The 20,740-nt window shown below is 39.1% G+C and overlaps 1 protein-coding gene across 9 annotated transcripts in view; it reads right to left on the bottom strand.

Annotated features, from left to right (window-relative positions):
* Positions 1-20,740, bottom strand: part of QKI (QKI, KH domain containing RNA binding) — a 162,139-nt gene that overhangs the window by 46,603 nt on the left and 94,796 nt on the right. For all 9 annotated transcript variants that reach the window (XM_068152913.1, XM_068152920.1, XM_068152927.1 and 6 more), the window contains one exon: positions 9,261-9,404. In XM_068152913.1, coding sequence (XP_068009014.1) covers positions 9,261-9,404 — 144 coding nt within the window. The remainder of the gene's footprint in view (positions 1-9,260; positions 9,405-20,740) is intronic.

Here is a 20,740-nt window from a genome sequence, read left to right as displayed (position 1 = left end):
CTGTATCATTCTCACCTATGTTTCTCCTGGCAAAAGGGTCTGTAACATTCCCACACAGATGATTAACAGAGTGGAACATCTCTCTTATGAAGAAAGGCTGAGGGAGCTGGGGCTCTAGCTTGGAGAAGAGGAGGCTGAGGGGTGACCTCATTCCTCTATATAAATATGCGAAGGGCGAGTGTCAGGAGGATGGAGCCAGGCTCTTCTCAGTGATGTCCAATGATAGGACAAGGGCCATGGATGCAAGCTGGAGCACAGGAGATTCTACATGAATGTAAGGAAAGGCTTTTTCACTGTGGGGGTGACAGAACCTTGGAACAGGCTTCCTAGAGGAGTTGTGGAGTCTCCCTCTCTGGAGATATTCAAAACCTGCCAGGATGTGCTCCGGTGTGATCTGCTCTAGGTGATCCTGCTCTGGCAGGGGCACTGGACTACATGATCTTTCAAGGTCCCTTCCAAAGCCTAGCGTTCTGTGATATTAAAGCCTTAGCCTATAAATAATTTAGGCTAAGGAAAAAAAAAATCTTAACAGTCCTCCACTTGGAGCTCAAGCATTTATCTACTGTTTTAAAAAAGAAACACTTCAAGTTTTCTGTTGAATAGTAAGTGATAAATCCTGGGCATTTTTCCAACAGTTAGCATTTTCTGTGTTCTGACATCAAGAAAAGCACAATGCAGAGAAACTTGGCGACTATAAATCAGTCAACATGAAACCACAGATGTTTGTATGACAAGCTTTATTTTTGTGTAAGTAGAAATCTAGATTTCAAAACTAATGGCAGCAATAATGAATGCTTTAAATAGCTGGAAAAAGGAAATGTTTGCTGGTTACTTTACTATTACTTGACACACACACAAAAATATAATCTTTGTAATTGCTATGATTCTTCCAGAAACATGCCAAGATTACCTGCACATAAAATATCTAACTTTCTTAATACAGTCTGGTTAATAGTTAGTATAAAAATGTGTTAGAAGTGCAGGACAAATTTCTACTCTTTATACTGTGTCCCAAGGAATCACAATTCTACAGTAAGCATTTTCTCCACTTACATACAAGGCTGTGACTTTTAAAAGGAAAAGCAAGCCAAGTGTAACTATAAAGAAAAATAATGCATGGGTAATTTGTTGCAGTTTTCCTGTCATCACTATCAAGACAGACAGACAAGGATAATCACAGCTTCATCATTTATTTCTTGAATACTGAGAGAAATACTTTTACAAGATTTTATATAATGATTCTATCTACATCTTCTGCTCCAGGGCCAAAGATGAAAAAGGAAAAAAAGACAACTACAGAAAGCACTGGAAAAATAGCCAAGAATAAAGGAAGTAAGCTGGGGCAAAAAAAAAAAATTCAAAAAATAAAAATGAGATGAAGAATCAAACAAGTAACAGATACCACAAAAATAATTGCCAGAATAGGTCAATGTCCATTTCTTCTTCCACAACAATGTCTACCAAAATCCAAACAGATTATGTACATTTCTGGAAGAAAGACAAAACCCATGTAGAACCTAATTAGAGCTTCTAATCAATGCATAATCCCGCTTGTACCTATTAAGTTTCAGGCAATGATTTCTTTCTCTTTGAGAGAAGACTACTTTGTAACTTTGCTAAGGTATTTTCTGCCTTTTCCCCCAGAAATTAGGTTCTACCATTTCTCAGGTTATACATTTCCTGTAACGCCTTAAATAAATTAATACACAGGAGGGTGTGATACAACTCCATCAAATACTTTGGAGAAGGAGAAAAAGGAGGAAAGGGATAGAATATTCAGCAGCAACTGTATGTAGAAACAATTCACTGATTTCCTTGGGTTTTAGAAGCCATCAAAGATGTCCAGAAGGTGATTTAAAGTAACAGCTGGATTAAGGTGCTTAGAAATAATTGTTGGAACAAAGACTTGCACTACAGTAAAAACTTTCAAAGGGTAAGACTATTAAAATGCATAGCAGAATTTTAGAGAGTACAAAACAGAAGCGGGAAACCTACATAGTGGGAGGCTTTCTTCTTTTGTTTTCCACTTTCATATTCTGCTACACTGAGTTTCTGATTATTTTGTTCTCGTTCTACCTGAGAGTGAACATACTTGCAGTTCTACATAATTTCAGGTTTATTTTAAGGGTGGTCTGCTTCAATGCCAGCAACTGCATGTTCTCATTCCATCTCTTCTGTTAGTGCTAAACCAAAACTGACTTCACAGCAAATCATCTAATCCAAGGTTAAGCTCTCAACCAAATGAATTTGACTACACAGTCACATGAAGGCCTGATGCCAAACAGGAAGCAGGAACAGCAAATAATCAATGAATGGCAAGACTGCAGAAGCTATACTGCCATGGATACATTGTCTGCTCCATGCTGCTAAGAATAACACACAACCACCTCTCCTCCACATCAAAAAGTTTATCACGTTATCATCGCATCACAGCATTGTTTCAGTTGAAAAAGAGCTCTTCAGATTATCAAGTCCAACTGTCAACCTAAGACCATCATTGTGGCATATCATGGCCATTAAACTATGTCCCAAAGTACCATGTCAACATATCTTTTGAACACCTCCAGGGACAGTGACTCTACAGCCTCCCTGGACAGCCCATTCCAATTTTTCCTAATATCCAAACTAAACCTTGCCTGGTGCAACTTGAGACCATTTCCTCTCCTTCTATCACTTGATGCTAGGGAAAAGAGACCAACCCCCAAGTTACTGCAACCTCTTATCAGGGAGCTGAGGAAAGCAATGAGGTCTCCCTTCAGCCTCCTCTTCTCCAGACTAAACAATCCCAGTTCCCTCAGCTGTACCTCATCAGACTTGTTCTCCAGACCCTTCACCAGCTTTCTTGCCCTTCTCTGGATATGCTCCAGCAACTCAATGTCCATTTTGTAGTGAGTGGCCCAAAACTGAACACGGCATTCAAGGTGCAGCCTCTCCAGTGCCAAGTACAGGGGCACAATCACATCCCTACTCCTGAAAGTGTCCAGGATGCTGCTGGCCCTTCTTGGCCACCTGAGCACATTCCTTGTTCATGTTCAGATGGCTGTCAACCACCATCCCCAGGTCCTCTTCTGATGGGCAGCTTACAGCCACCCTCCCTAAAGCCTGCAGAGATGCATGGGGTTGTTGTGATCCAAGCACAGAACTCATCACTTGGCTTTTTTAAACCTCATACAACTGAACATCCACCCAGCCTGTCCAGGTCCCTCTGCAAAGCCTTCCTACCTTTGAACATAACACTACTCCCAATTTGGTGTTGTCTTCAAACTTACTGAAGGTGCACATAATCCCCTCATTCAGATCATTGAAAAAGATATAAAACAAGACTGGAGCCAAAAGTAAGCCCTGGAGAACACTGCTTGTGACTGCTACAAACTGTACTTCACTCCATTCACCACTCTTTGAGCCTGGCCATCCAGCCAGTTGACTCAGTAGAAGTATCCACCCATTCAGGCCACGAGCAGCCAGCTTCTCTGGGAAGACACTGTGGAAGACAGTGTCAAATGCTTTACTAAAGACCAGTGAACAACATCCACAGACTTCCACTCACCCACTAAATGTGTCTTAAGAGATCAAGTTTGTCAAGTAGGACCTGCCCTTCATGAATCTATGCTGACTGAGCCTGATCACTTAGTTGCCCTGCACATGTTGCATAATGGCACTCAACATGATCTGCTCCATGACCTTCCCTGGCACCGAGGTCAGACTGGCAGGTCTGTAATTCCCCAGGTCCTCCTTCTAGCCTTTCTTGTAGATGAGTGTCACACCTATCAATCTCCAGTCAACTGGGACCTCCTCACTTAGCCAGGACTGCTGGTAAATGATGGGAAAAGGTTTGATGAACACTTCTGCCAGTTCTCTCAGTGCCTTTGGGTCTATGCCATCTGGCCTCACAAGGCATGTATATATGTAAGTGGTGCAGCAGGTTTCTAGCCATCTCCTCATGGTTATAGGAGCTACATTCTGTCCTCCATCATTACCCTCCAGCTTAGGAAGTCTGTGTATGTAGTGAACAACTGGTCCTGCTACTAAAGACTGAAGCACAATAGGTATTGAGTAACTCAGCGTCTTCCTCATCCTTGACCTCTGTGTTCCCTACACGATTCAACAAAGCACAGGGATTCTCCTTAGTTCTCCTTTTGTTACCAATGTATTTGTAGAAGCATTTCTTGTTGTCTACAACAGGTGAAGCCAAATTAATTTCCAGTTGGGCTTTAGCCCTTCTGATTTTCTCCCTGCATGGCCTCACAATTTCATTACCTACAGAGCTTCACTTTTGATCATTTACATGACATGCACTGTGAGAGACTTGCAACTGAACTGACAAAAATGTCATGAAAGAACTTTCTAAAAAGCTATTAAGGACAGCAGCATCCCTTTTCTGCTACTGTATCATTTATTCATTTTATGCTTTTAATTGAACAAGCAGCAAACAATGGATTGCACAGCATGACCAACAGCTCAGCAAGGATACTATGGAGGGTGGCAGTGTGTTCCCACTTATGAAAGGGAAAACGTAAAACTGGTACACCATTCAAGAATCAATCAGAAACAGCTATTCAGGAAAGTCAAACTTGCATGCAGAATTTATTGTGGTTGGTTTTGGTGTGGGGCTTTTTTTTTTTTAGATTGTTAAAACAAATTAAATCTTCCACTACGATCTTTCAAATTTCAAGCTTTTGCTAGCCTTAGCTACAGAGCAACAAACTATGTACAGCATTACTACAGTATCTAGCTTATTTGAATTCTTTTTACTATATCAGGTTTTTGCTATGGAATTCACAGCACACAAAGTATCAAGAGTTAAGAGGATGACATCCTTCTGTTTATTTTAAAAAGATGAAAATAAACGACACTGGAAATTTACAACTACACTTAGAAGGAAGGTATTAGAAGTTTAACTAAAGAAGCAGCACCACCTCATCGCACTTGCAGGAAGCAGACCTTGGAAAAGAAATGCTTTTAATTCATCTAACTGAAAAATAAACCATCATGCCAATAGCATTGCCGCCCCTTTGTTATATTCTCTCTTACTCTACCAGGTGTTGCATATAGGAGTGACTGAAAACAGAAACGCTATCAAAAGTACAACAAGTACTTGCACGCTAAGCATCACTACAAAGTTCGTTCCGATTTGTAAAAATCATGCTGCACGCAGCAGATGAAACTGGATGAAACACTCCAATGCCATTTTCTGCATCGGTTTTGGTAAGGAGCACAGCAAACGTTTTGAAAAATATAGTCTGAGTAAAAGCCCTACTGGACTACCATTTAAAAGACACTTTAGCAAAGCAAGCCATTCACTGTAAACACAAAATGCTTGTACAGTACTTTTCTAACATCTCTTCATAATGAAAAGCAACCGACACCCACTTCACACAGATTTGGGGGTTTTTGTTGTTGTTTACCCATTGAGTCACAGACGTTTGCACTACATCTTCATACAAAGCTTTGCTGATATTTTTCCTGGCATGGTATGTTTCAAGACAGTGAATATAAGGAGAGTATAATGCTCTGTTGACACAGTGAATAGCTTATTTGATGCTTTCATTCAGTGATTTCTATTTCAAAGCAAATAGATGGCAAATACTGTATTCAAGGTGAAAATCAAATCCTACTTCCTCTGATTTCTTTCCACTATTTATTTTGTTCTTAATTCCTCTGCCTTGTACTATACAGAATAATCCATTCTTTTATAAACAGTGTATCACACCTGTTTTAATATTTTGACACATTAAGTAATACTTTTCCCCATACCATACAGCTAAACAAAGGTCTTCAAGACTTAAAAGTCTAAAAATCACTATTACAGGCAAGAACCAAATGTATTAACAAACAATCTTCTACTGAAACATTATTTCCTACTCATCACAAGCTGGAGGCAGCAACCAAGTAAGACCAGAGCTGCCCCAACACAGGATGAACAATACAAAGAATATTAAGAATATTGATTCTGGACCAAATTAGAATAGTTAAATAGAAGACAGAATAATGATATTTTCTTCAGAAAGGAAGAATGTGTAATCAAAAGATAAAGGGGTAAAAAAACATCTGCCTGAAATTTGAATTCTGTTGTGTGTACCTCATCCTATATGTGAAGTCAATTAGTATAAAGGAAAATTAGTAATTAAAGAAACCTGAACATCTGTATAATGAAAAGACTATCTAGAAAGCACAATCAGAGCTGTCTGACACCATCACAACGACAAACTACTGTAATGTATTACAATTTTTTGAGTATCAAAACACGCCCACTCACGACCTTCAGGAATCAAGAATAACACAAACATACACAGAGCACATATGTTAATACTGCAGACACACTGGGGTTTGTAGCTCTTGGTTGTTTGGGTTTTGTTTTTGACCTATCAGGCCATCTTGAACATGACCCTTCAGTGATAATATTCGGCAATAAGAAGGAGGCAGAATAATCAACAGATTATTAGCTCTGCATCACACAAGTTTGAGTTGAGTGCATTTTTAACTGTTTGATGTACCACAGTTAAAAGAACAGACATAAGAATTCCGAATTTTGCCAGTAAAAATCATTCTTACTACTGTTTCTAATCCTGACTATAAACTCAATCATAGAATCATAGAATTGTTAGGGTTGGAAGGGATCATCCAGTTCCAACCCCCTGTCATGAGCAGGGTCCCCTCACACTAGATCAGGCTGCTCAGAGTCACATCCAGCCTGGCCCTAAAAACCTCCAAGGATGAGGCTTCTACCACCTCCCTGGGCAATCTGTTCCAGTGTCATCACCCTCATGGTGAAAAACTTCTTCCTAACATCCAATCTGAATCTACCCATTTCTATTTTTTTTTCCCCATTCCCTCTAGTCCTATCATTACCTGACACCCTAAAAAGTCCCTCACCCAGCTTTCTTGTAGGCCTCTTAAGATACTGGAAGGTCACAATTAAGTCTCCTCAGAGCTTTCTCTTCTCAACACTGAATAGCCCAAACTTGCCCAGTCTGTCCTCATAGGAGAGGTGCTCCAGCCCTCTAATCATCCTCATGGCCCTTCTCTGGACACATTCCAGCACCTCCAGATCCTTCCTATAACAGCGGCTCCAGAACTGGATGCAGTACTCTAGGTGGGGTCTCACCAGAGCAGAGTACAGGGGGAGAATCACCTCCCTCAACCTGCTGGCTATGCTTCTCTTGAAGCAGCCCAGGATGTGATTGGCTTTCTGGGCTGCAAGCGCACACTGCTGGCTCATGTTGAGCTTCTCATTCACCAGCATCCCCAAGTCCTTTTCTTCAGGGCTGCTCTCAAGCCAGTTGCTGCCCAGCCTATATCAGTGCTTGGGATTGCCCCAGCCACGATGCAGGACCTTACATTTGGTCTTGTTGAACCTCATGAGGTTGTCATGGGCCCCACCTCTCCAGCCTGTCAAGGTCCCTCTGGATGGCCACTCTTCCCTCCAGCACGTCTGCTGCACCACACAGCTTGGTGTCATCAGTAAACCTGCTGAGGGTGCACTCAGTGCCACTGTCCATGTCACCACCAAAGATATTGAACAAGACTGGTCCCAGTACTGATCCCTGAGGGACTCCGCTTGTCACTGGCCTCCACTTGGACATGGACCCATTGACAGCCACCCTCTGGGTGTGGCTATCAAGCCAGTTCTTTATCCACTGAACAGTCCATCCCTCAAATCCATACTGCACCAGCTTGGAGACCAGGATGTCATGCGGGACAGTGTCAAAGGCTTTACTCAGGTCCAGGTAAATGATGTCAGTTGCTCAGCCTTCATCTATTACTCTTGTGACCTTGTCATAGAAAGCCACCAGGTTTGTCAGGCAGGATTTGCCCTTGGTGAATCTGTGCTGATTGCACCAAATCACCTCTTTATTATTATTCTGTCTCAGCAGTGCCTCCAGAAGGATCTGCTCCATGATCTTACCAGGCACAGAGATGAGACTGACTGGCCTGTAGTTCCCTGGGTGAACCCTTCTTCCCTTCTTGAACATGGGAGTTATGTTTCCCCTTTTCCAGTCAGTGGGGACCTCCCCAGACTACCATGACTTTTGCAATATAATGGAGGGTGATTTCGCAACCTCATCTGCCAGCTCCCTCAGCACCCAAGGGTGTATCTTATCGGGTCCCATGGCCTTAAATCCTAATGTACTTCAAGATCTCTGTATTAAACAAATGAATTCTGAAGATCTACTTTCTTCTAGTTGTCTTCTGCTTTCAGAGACTGGCAATGTGCAATGTGTAGAGGTCCAAATTACCTTTTTTCATACCACCTGCTTCATATTCTACCATATTTTAGTTCAAAAATTAAGTCTCTGTCTCTCAATCTTCAGTAACTTTAAAATACATGTTCTGTATAAATGGACTTATATAGCATGTCACAAGTTTTCTCAAAGCCCGTACCTACTAGCATTTGCTAAGTGACCAAAATCATCAGGTCATTTTAATACCTACTACTATATTTCACAAGATAATCTCAATCTTTCCTTGTAATATGGAAAATTTTTCCTCTACTGAAAAAGAGAATTTATTTCTAGCATTTCTAGCATTTTTAAATGCCACAAAAGTGATGGTAAATACCAGCACAAGATGCAAGTTAATAGCATAGGATGCACTACACAGCCACATTAAATCACCTTGTTTTGAGTGAGAACAAAGAGTAGATCTAAGGAAAGTACTCTCACATAGCAATTCTGGTCCCTGCAAAAGGCTTTAAGTCACCTGGCTGGGCAGGAGACAGTTCGTATTATCAGGAAGTGAGAAAGACAACCACTTTTCAGTTCACAATGTGTTATTTTCCCAGTATACTGACGGTGAAGTCCTTTTGATACTGTATTGCTCAAGTCTTTTATTCTCTCTGGAAGGTGTTTAATGTGACAATCTAAGAAAATATGTCTTCATTTTTAAGGTATCAGAATCTTCTCAAAGCAAAATATAAAAGCATGCTGTATTTCCCAGCGTTAAAGTGAAATATCCCTATACCAAAAGAAGTTGAGAAAGCCAGTATTTGTAACAGTTCAGCATTGGCTTTTAAAGGTGATAAGAACTTTCTACATGTGTATCTAAAACAGGCAAAAAGAACCATCAACTCTCAAAAATGCTCTTCTGTTCTGAAAATTAATTCCATCTATGGTGAGACGTTTTAAAGATAACTGGAGTACTACAAAATAACATCTAAACTTGATTTTATGCTGCTCTGCAGACTTATTGCTGCAATATTAATTGTATCTCAGAAGTAACTTCTGGAAATAGAAATCAAAGACTTGCATATAAATACTTACTGCAGGTATCAGTAACTTTTTCACTTCTTCAACAGCCCTCTTCAGTTTTATTTCTGCTCTATTCTGAGCATCCTCCACAGTGATAAGTACATGTAAATCTTCATTCAGGTGTTCCCAGTTGGGCTTGCCTCGGTTCTGTTCCTCCTACAGAAAAACAATCAAACATGGAAGCTATGAAGCAGTGTTACATTTTGCATAAAGCAATCACATAGATTGTAGAGAAGCACAATTCTATGAATAACAAACTACATTTTCAGCAAGATTGGAAAATACTTCTTATTGTGGAGATTATTTTGGTTTGTGTGGTTACATAGCAAGAATTCAGTCTTCAAAACCTCTTTCTGGTGATTAGGTTTGTGTTTTGGAGACTCAAACCTCTGGGCTTTAAGACTGAAAAATGAATATGACTTCTCAGAGTACCTTTCCCAACTGAACAAAAGGACAAGAAGTACTAAAAGCACAGTGTTGTTTTTAATATTCTTAGGAGCCTTTCAAGGGTCAAACAGATAAAACCATTTGGGTGGTTAAGCAGCCTAATATTTGCAAGAAAAGTGCAACAGATACCCTACACATGAATTCCACTCCAAAAGACAAGAAAGCAAGAATTCTTCACTGCTAAAATTTGCTCTTAAATACTCATAAAGAAAATGTTCAAGAACCAAACATTACAAAACAAAGAGAAGCTGCAAGTTTCAAAGCAGAGCTTTATGTACCGGATGAAGGGCACAAAGGAGGCGACAACAAGGCTTTAATACTGAAGTCATAGAGCAGAATGTAACAAGACAATTGCCATTACACAGGTATTCTGTTACATCAGTGGCATTAATATCCTCAAAGATAAATCTTAGTGATGTTTTCAGAAGAGAGAGTATGTTAAATAAAACATTGTTTTAAAGCCAACATTTAAAAATCACAAATACCTGTAGACTGAAGTAGTACGTTGAAGTATCCAGTCTTTCAAAAAACTAAGATAACACGGAAGAAGCTTTTCAACTCATTTTTTATTACACAGTAAATACAGCTAGCTAAACTCCCCAATTTAGACATTATCTAAACCATAATAAAATTAAGTAAATAAGGAGGGGGATCAGAACTTTAGTAAATGAGAAAGGTTTATCATAACTTCTGAATGTAAGTAAAGGCCTGTTTAAAAAACATTATTATTTCAGACTTAAAATCCTGGGTATAATAAAAGAGGCTTCTATTTATAAAACATTTGTGGCTTAACCACAATTCATGGAATTGTAGAACAGTCTGCATTAGAAGGGACCTTGAAGATCATGTAGCTCCCAATTCCTCCCTCCTCCTACTACACCAAGCTACTCAAGGTAACTAGCCTTGAACAATACCAGGCTCAGAGCATCCACAACTTTTCTGGGGAGTCTGTTCCAGTGCCTCACCACCCTCACTGGAAAGAATTTCTTCCTAATGTCTCATCTAAATCTAACTTCTTCCACTCTGAAGCCATTATCCAATGTCCTGTCACTAAATGCCTTACTGCACTGCGTGGGTTTCTTTCATACTGAAAATAATATGGTACAAGTCTCAAAATCTTGGGAGGATTTGGAGGAGTTAGCACCATGTGTCAGCAGTGAAAACCAAGTGCACATTGTTATAGTGGATGTACGTCTGATTTATAACTTAAAATACACAAAATACTTCATCTAAAACAAAGTAGCCTGCCTCTCTTATTTGGTATTAAAATATTTCAAAATAAAATACTCTCAACTATTGATGCTGTACTTCATGTTATTCTATTGTAACATGAGTATTGTTTTGTTCAGTTAAAAAACAAAGCTGCACATAGGACAAGAAACAGATGATACGGTGGAATTTTTTTCCAAACTCCCTAATTTACTTTAAGGCAGAAAACATCATGTTTCCTGTGTAGTAAGATCAATAATCATATATATAATTAAGATAAGAACTCACAGTACAGTCACACAAATAATTATTGACAAGATAACTGAACTAGCATATGACTAGTTCGACATATCCTCTTCCATGGTCATGGAACACATCAATAGGAGTCTGTTACCATTGAAAGTACTATTTCTTAAGTCAAATGAAGGAAAGGCTTAAAAAAAAATTTGACACAGTATGCTTTGGAAAAAACCAACCAACAATTCGTCAAGAAAGAGTTTGGAATGGGCTTTCAATTTCTTCTGTTCTACGTCAGCACAGTGGGGCTTCAAAATACTCCACTGCTTCCACTCCACCCCATGAGGCTACTTTCTTAGTGAGTTAAGAGTTTTCCAAGGAATGTCATCTTTTGGTTTATTGGAAGTGCTAGTTGAATGTTACACCAATATGTATGTTTTATATTTATTTCTTGGGTTTTTGGTTTGTGTTCTGTTTGGTTTTGTGTTGTGGCTTTTCTGGGTGTGGTGTTTTTGTTGTTGTTTGTATTTCTAAAACCAAAAAGCAGGCAATTCAGAGCTACACTAGGTCTTCTGTTCAAACAAAGTCAGCAGTGAAATATATGACAAGGCTAGGATCATGGAGGAGATAAACTGCAACTTCTTGCAGTTTAATGCTTCAATTTCTTAAGCTACATCATTCTCCTTTTAAATCCTGAAAAGATGGTTTGGAAAAACCTTTTCCCCTAAATAAAATCTGTACTTAAATTAATCCTCTGTGCAACAAGACCTGAAAACATCTTTTCACTACCCTGTTTTATTACAGAATAGGCTGAAAGGGTAAATTGAGTGTATGTGGAATTCAAGCTGGAAGGAATCTTTCTTATGACTCATATGGTTCAAGGCTTAAAGGTTTGGTTCGGGTTTTCTCCTGAAATTGTTTGGAGGAAAATGGTGAAAAGATGGGCATGAGAAAATGACTACAACTTGCCCCGCTGCCTAACTTTGTAGAAAAAAAACTATAAACTGTGGTTACCTTGAAATGAACTGCAACAAAGACAAACCAGATTACTTCAGAGAACCCGACAACAGCTGAGATAGGAAAGGACCCTGGACATCAGTCCAGTGCAACCCCTGCTCAGGAGCAGGGACCAGGTTTTAAATGTTTTAAATGTAAAGCAATTCGGCCTGGTTGCCTGGTGTGCCTACAGAAAAAAGCTGCAAAGAATAACAGAAATTGCCATAGGAGTTATTTTGGAGGGAAAAAGAATAAATAAATTTGTTACCACAGCAGGAAGGGTATACTCATAGAAGAAAGAAACAGCAACAAGACAGACAGGAAACAAACAAAAGACTCAAAAAAAATTCCAGTTCATATATTCAAACTTATATTAGATACATAAGAAGTAATTCATAGCATGAAGTTTTTGCTACAGAGATTGTTTATAGACTAATTATACAGGAAAAATGTAGGCAGTGAAGATGTGGAAACTATAGAGTAAAATGATTTATGCCACAGCCTTAGGGAACAACAATATTAGACAAGTTTAGTTATAACCAAACTATCTTGTCTGCTAAATTAAAGAACATTAAGACCAACATAACTGGTAGATGAAATTTCACTTGTGCTTCTTGTTTGGCAGAAATTTCAGTATCCTTAAATGTAACCTAATTCTGTAAAGAGATTTTGTTTCCATTCTGTTGCCTGTGTGTATACTCTCATCCTCAGGGTGCCTATACTCCTCAGCATTTATCTTGTTATTAAGGTCAATTAATTAAACAGTTTAAAAAAAATAACGTATCTTGCTATAATTCCTCAACATATAGTTGCACAAAACGTAATATAAATACAGGGTGCCTTCTTCCCCCGCCTCCACAGGAGAGAGAGGAAAAGAAGAGAGGGAGGGATTTTAGAGGTCACCAAAAAGCAGGCAGAGGATGCAACTGACATCTATACAGCCAAGCTTTAATATTATAAAAGTTGCTCCATAAGAAGAAAAACTGAAGTCCAGATCCCTGTTGATTTGTGTCGTCTGTTTTCCACACACCTCCACAATATGTTGACAAATTAAAAACTTGTGAAGTAGAATCCAGTCATTTCCAGCTGGCAGAATGCCATTAAGGGAAAATGAAACACCAAAAAACCCCCAAACCTTCCTAGTATCTGTTTATATGTAGACATTGATTTATTAGTTTTTCAATGACTGTAGTGCAGTAAGAATAAAAGGATGTTTTCCAAATGGCACTTTTGTTACAAAGCTAAAACAAACAACAACCAAGGAGCCCGCATCATTTGCACTGTTTCCGCTCTAACTCAGACAACTTCCAGTAATGGTGGTCAAAGAGCATAGTACCAACAGCAGAGGCCTTTGAAAGACATAAAACCACTGGCTCAAGGAAATGTTAAAAATGAACGTTAGTGTCCTCACTCAGCTTGGAGCAATAGGTTATTAAATGCTATATTCACCAACCTATTATAAAAAGCTGCTCTTCCTACAGAATAACAAAAACCACAGAAAAGATAGAATCATAGGATGCTATGGAAAGGACCTTTGAAAATCATAGAACAGAAGAGAACAGACCAGACCAGGTTGGAAAAGACCTTCAAGACCATCAAGTCCAACCTATCACCCAACACCATCTTATCAACTAAGCCATGGCACCAAGTGCCCCATCCTGTCTTCTCTTAAACACCCCCAGTCACGGTGACTCCATCACCTCCCTGGGCAGCCCATTCTAATGGCCAATCACTCTATGAAGAGCTTCTTCCTAACATCCAGCCTAAACCTCCCCTGGTGTCTATTGAGTCCAATCCCCTTACAGTACAAGGGAACCCCACCCTAGAATAAAAGGGAGTATCTTTTTCATATAATGTCAAATTGAATGCTAAAAATTAAAGGCATCAGAATAGCTTTAATCCTCTAAAGCATACAACAGTTTAATTCAAGTATATTGAAAACTTTTAAATTATCCTAAGATATTAGAAACAGTATCCTCACTCATAGCCACTTCTCACAGTCAAATGGAAGAGTTAAGATGTGAAGAAATTCAGCCATTAAGCAACATTACCACAATATGCCATGAGGTCTGTGGTGACAGGTTGGACTCGATGATCTTTGAGGTCTCTTCCAACCTTGGTGATACTGAGATACTGTGATGTTCTGTCTAATAAATTGTGCTATCAGTACATTACAACTGACAACAGTTTCTTTTTCATAATGAAAACACTCTCATACAGCAAAATATTTGAAATAACTGGAAGAGAAGCTTAAAAAAAGCTCTGTGAATTGAAAAAAACACAATGTTCATTTAAAGCAATTTTGAAACAAAAGTCAAGTTTAAGTAAAAGGATGAATTAGAAAGGTCATTAGGGTAGGACTAGAATTTGCTTACAGTTTCAGTATTTTTAAATTAGCTGATATGTACTGTAGCCATAAAACAATGTCACATCTGAATTAATGAGTCCAAGAGAAACATCACTCAACTATTCAATATGGATTATACCCGTCTCAACAACCTTTTGTTGATACAGCTGAACTGGTGTCCCAGGTTACACCCATCCTTGATGGGGGCTGAAAAGAACCCAGGTGGGCAAAGAGAGATTTGGTTTTCCCCCTCCCAGAAGGAGGGGTCCCCCTGGCTCAAAGGTCTATTCCACATGCCCTGCCTGTCCAGCAAGCCTATTTAAAGGCAGACATCTTTTGGTTCTTTCTCTTTCCCTGACTAACCTGCTTGAGAGAGGTCATCCTCTGCTGGTGCTTCTGGCACTTCTCCATGCTGCATCCACACTTTCTAAGGAACTGAAAGTATTTGCATTAAGGGAATCCCATGCCAGCTGGGCCTGGTTTTGTGTATTTTTCTACTTACCCTTTTCCTTATGCCTTTGTAACCTTCCCCGTTACTGATATATTTTTAAAATTACCTTTTTTAATTCCAAACTGATTCCAGCCCATTTTCTTTCATGATCTTACCTCTCCTTTCTCCTGCCTAATTTGCTTTACCTTACTGGGAAAAGGAAGAGAGGGAAGGAATCTAAATCTGTTTCCATTTGGGCTTTGGGACTCCGGGTAAAAGCTCCAACCATCACAAGTGGTAAAACCAAGCCAGAGGAATTTAAGAAAAATGTTTTCCCCAAGCCAAGCCATCACTTGCAACCTTTCATAGACCACAACAATTGCTCATCTTGCATTGTCCAATGTAACTTTCATTCTCATAATTGTTCTTTCTGCTAACCTGAGTGACAGAATTTAATTCTTACATTTTTGGCATTTTAAGTTTCTGCAGAGGTAACTGAAAACAGATTTCTGTAACACTGTGCAAGGAATAAACCACTTAAAAGTCTACAAATATTTCCACATCAGCTGATACATATTGAGAGCTCTAATGAAACAAAAATCACTTGAATAGTCTCATACTGTTGACTTACTGCAATCTTCTGTGACCGATCTAGTAATTTCAAAAGGTTGACTCCCTTGACCATACACATCATTTTCTTCCATGAGCCCCAGCACCATGCCATCTTTTCAGAGAGCCAGGCCAACATATTGATACATCAAAACCATACCACTTTCCCCCCACATTCTCTGTTGGACAAGTGACTTGTAAGGGGCTACTGAGTTACAACACAAGCTCAGTGCTGTAATTGGGCAAGAAAGAAGATGAGTGACCATATTTACTAGCTGCTTGGGGCTTGCAAGAGCACACATTACACAGAATCAGCCAGGTTGAAAGAGTCCCCCAAGATCATTAAGTCCAAACAATCACCCAACCCTATGTAATCAACCAAACCATGGTACTGAGTGCCTCATCCAGTGTTTCCTTAAACATGTCCAAGGACATTGACCCCACCACCTCTCTGGGCAGCCCTTTCCAATGGCCAATCACTCTTTCTGTGAATAACTTTTTTCTAAGATCAAGCCTAAACCTCTCCCTGCACAGCTTAAGACTGTGTCCTCTTGTTTTGTTGCCGGTTGCCTGGGAGAAGAGACTAATTCCAACCAGGCTACAACCACTCTTCAAGTAGTTGCAGGCCTGGAGAGCAAATCTTATGAAGAGCAGTTGAAGGATGTGGGCCTGTCTAGTTTGGAAAAGAGGAGGCTGAGGGGAAACCTCCTTACGCTCTACCACTACCTGAAGGGACCTTGTGGAGAGGCTGGTGCTCGTCTCTTCTGACATGTATTTAGTAATAGAACAAGAGGGAACAACCTCAAGCTGCAACTCGGTAGGTTTAGACTGGGCATTAGGGGGGAAAAAAACAAACAAAAAAAAAAAAATAAAAAAATCACAGAAAGAGTGGTCAGGCATGGGAATGGGCTTCCCAGGGAGGTGGTTGAATCACCACCCCTGGATGTGTTTAAAGATTGTTTGAATATGGTGCTTGGGGATACGGTTTAGAGGTGAATCTTGTAGAGTAGGGTTATCGGTTGGGCTTGGTAATCTTGAGGGTCTTTTCTAACCTGAATGTTTCTGTGATATTTAACACAACTGTCACTTAAAGACTGCCTTGCCACCTCTCATGCAACTTTTCATAAGTGAAATCTAATTACGCATGTGTCAGGGACAGAACAGAGTTATGTTTATTATCTGACATAAGAAAATACATTCCTCTGTGTAAGAATTAGGTATTAGATGCTAGCATGTAGTAATAAAATCAAAGGAGAAAACTCCATGTTTGCATTTAACCAGTGAATGCAAGCCTTGACAGGTACCAGTGAAAACAAAACCAAACAAGAAAAGCTATCCACCTCCCCAAACTTGTATTCACATGATATATTTGTGACATTAGCACTTCAGTAGTTGTTACTCTAAAAGAGGCCTGCAAACAAAAAGTGGTAGGTAGCAAAAATAGAGGATTTTAATAAGATGAAACTCCAAATCAGCCCTACAGAAAAGTAGTTTAAAATGATGCACTAATTACAGTATCTGTTTGAACAACAGAAGTAATTTTGTAACATGAAGCATTGTAACACACTGATTGTCCTAACCCCTGCTGATAAACTGCTTTAATTGTGCAGTTACAGTCAAGCAAATTAACATATACTTTTGCTCCTACTGAGCTTCTAATAGTAGCAGTTCACAAGCAGAAAGCTAGTGAAAAAAATAACAATAAAATGCTGAAGGAGTAGCACCTGGTCTGGGAGAAGACTGTAGCTTACTCTGCATTTACAATTTTTTATTATAGTTTTCTCCTACAGAAGCAACAGATCAATTGCTTCAAGTGAACAGTCACGTATTTACTATTTGGAATGTCAGACAAGTTAGCATTATTTAGTATGTCTTGAATTATCATTATTATTATTGTATTATTATTGTATGCTAAGCCCCTTTTCAGACAATTCTGCATTAAGAAGTGGGTGTCTTCCAGCTCACATTAAAGTAGCCATTAGCAGTCACTGTCAAAGAGCACTACCTAAAAAAAATATTTTAAGGGCTCTTATAAGGAAAAAGGAAAAAAAAAAAAAGTGATAGTTTGAAACAACATAATGTTTAAAGGCACAGAGGGGGATACTGCTCTCTGTCTTGGAGCCTCAGTTGTGCTCAGTAAACTTCAACCCCAACTCCAAGTCCCAATCAGCCCTGCAGTCAAAATGGACACAACACTGGATCTTCCTACAGCTGTAGTTTCACTGCACAACCGAACACAACCAACAACCATGGTCTACTGACAGAATAGGAAGCTCCTGTCACTGCCCGTGCCAGTACACTCACACCTGCTCTGCTCTTTACAGTTAGAGCTGGATAGCAAACCACTCAAGAGAGCAGAGCCAGCTGAAACTCTCCATTGCAGAGGTTGAGTTTCTGTGAAGCATGCAACAAGGTTTCACCTCTCCAGAATTTTCTTCAGGAATATTTGTCTCACATTGTGCCAGTGTGAAAACTACGAGCAATGATTTGTGGAGCAATTTTTGTGTTGTTGAGCGCTATCAAAACCAAGAAGTTTAAAACTGAGTATTTCACTGTTTTGGGGTGAAAGTTAAGAAGTTTGTATGCATTGGTATCCTCAGGGAATCATAATTACTACATGAAACAGTGTAAATACAATACCTGGATACATTTCTTAGAAATGAGTGTAACTGCTAATGCTGATATTTAAAGATTACCGTGAAGTGTCAAATTTTACCTAAGTCAAAGGAGTGAGGCTGCTCATTTCTCTTGCTTTGGACTACAGGTGAGAGTTTTAATGTAACTTTACCAGTACTCCTGAAGTAGTAAACTTCGTGTAGAGACAGAGTTACACTGACATACAACTAAAATTTGATTTCTCTACAGAAAAGGGAATAAGCACTACAAGGAATTTCACAGTACTGTGATTATTTTCACATACTGACCACTACTAATGTATCTTTAAACAAGTATCAAATTCCCTTGAAACAAGATGAAGTATCAGTAAAACCTGATTACAATAGTCTTCTTAATTCTGGGTTATCTTCAGATTCTTTTTATTTTCAGGATATACTTCCATATTCTGAATCTCAAGGTACAAGAGACAATTCGAAATAAAGGCTTAGGTCAACAAAACCTAATCTGTGACAGCAGATAACATTCCTCTGAGCATTCTCTAATCAGGAAATAGTATGCGTATTTCAGCTCAAGTCCTCAAACTGTTCTAACATCACTTCTGCATAAATCAGCCTTTATGTTTATGAGCAGTATTGATCAGTATGAAGCTGATTCTACTACTGAGCTTTTGATGAAAAAAGGCTGATAAAAGGTAAGTTTTACCTTCATCTACCTTATCATCAAGCAGCACCTATATACCATGCACTTTTATACACATAGATATTAAACTGCTCAGTCTACAGAGTCTCAACATTCTTTAGAACGCATGGCAATGTCAATAAAGTTGCTTTAAGAAAGAAGTTGCAACTCCAAGAAAATGTGATGTACAGAGGTTGGACCAGGAAAATATCCATCAAGATCCTGGTATTGCCTCACCCAAAAATGCATCAAGATCACCATACTTATATTCCAGGAGTACCCTAACATCAGGCCAAAGAAAGGCAAAAGAAGTCACTTTCCACTTTGCTCTTTAAGAAGACCAATCACTGCCCAGGAAAGGAACAAAAAAGCCTTCACAAGCATGAAATGCCAGAGACATCTCCAGACCAATAATGAAGGACCTTACCAAGAGACAAATTCCTGTTCTTTTACTTTGGACTGCAGGCTTTTCTGCAGTTGTAGAATATCTAAGTAGCACTTTGAAGAGAGCCTTTATTAACAGCTTCAAGGTGAGCCCCTTTAGTTCTTCATATGGAACTTTCTTTTATAGAGCAATGATCAATAAAGATGGAAAGCATTATCCAAGTCTGTCATTTAAGGATTTGGAGATTTTCGGGCAATACCTGAGCTACAGATTCACATTTCTGATTACTTAATCTCCTGTTAAAAGGAAAGGTTGCTACTCCTCCTCACCTGTACTTAAGGAAACTGGTAAACAAAAGAAGTCTGTTCATTGGTTTCTCACTTTTCTAATCTACACAGTATATTACTTCCCAATATTTCTTAACACAACAAATTTCCCCTACCGCCAAACCAAAACCACAAAGCCCTCTAATCCCAAAAGCCTATTCTTGATTGCAATATGGATTGTTTACATCATACTGGATTTTGAACACTGCAATCAATGTAGTATTAGTCACTAGCACATGTGAAACTGAAAAATGCAAAATAAATGTCTGGATTGTTTTTTATTCAGTGGAGAAGATGATCAGCTCTTAGCCTAGTAACATAAATTTACATTATACATAGTGGTTTTCCTCTTTAGGAGGGTTATCATTTAATTACTCCAGATAAATGTGGCATCTCTCTTAACTGAATTTCAGCCATTTTTATTTCTCTAATTCATGTATTATTTCCTCTCTGCTTCGCTTAGATCTGACTGCTGCCTTGCACAGTAAATTTGGTCAATGCACAAGCACTTCCCTCCTCAGTAACTTTACCTCAGTGTTAAATTGATCCATTTCTTAGTAAAGATCATTCTTTTAAAATGCCTGTGTTCCAGCTCTTCTTTTACAGCTCCACATGTAAGAGATGCTTAACAGTTCATGAAACTGTATTTCTCTGCCTGAGCTATTCCTGCTTAATCTAAGCATAAATTCCATGAATTAAATTTTCACTCATTTATGTTAAAAATCTAAGAACCAGACAAAGCTGAATTACCTCATATATGACTTCATTTTCATATAATTAAGAGTGACTGATTTTGTATTTGACTGAATTTATAGCACTGTTAAAGAAGGAGAAAGAATAGAATAGACCAGACCATGTCGGAAAAGACCTTTGAGATCGTCAAGTCCAACCGATCATCCAACACTATCTAATCAACTAAACCATGGCACCAAGCACCCCATCCACACTGCTGGCTATCAATAAAGATATTACAGAGCATGGGGCCCAGCACTGATCCCTGGGAGACACCACTCGTGACTGGAAATACAAAGACAAGAAAAAAAAAGTAACAGCCAAGTTACCTCAGAGCTATTAAAACAGAACTGCTTACACCCTGCATAAATGCCAACATATCCACACTACTACTCTCCTAATCTCAATTTGCCTGTAACTTCCACAGTTCAGTGAGTTTGCCTCTATTTAAAAATCCAACCATTTTGGTTTTAGGATTTC

This window comes from Melanerpes formicivorus, unplaced genomic scaffold, assembly GCF_026170545.1.
Source record: "Melanerpes formicivorus ecotype bairdi unplaced genomic scaffold, bMelFor1.0.p_v2 SCAF_2, whole genome shotgun sequence".
Classification (NCBI taxonomy): Eukaryota; Metazoa; Chordata; class Aves; order Piciformes; family Picidae; genus Melanerpes; species Melanerpes formicivorus.
The sequence above is the reverse complement of the archived record's forward strand: the minus strand, read 5'-3'. Positions and strand labels throughout refer to the sequence as shown.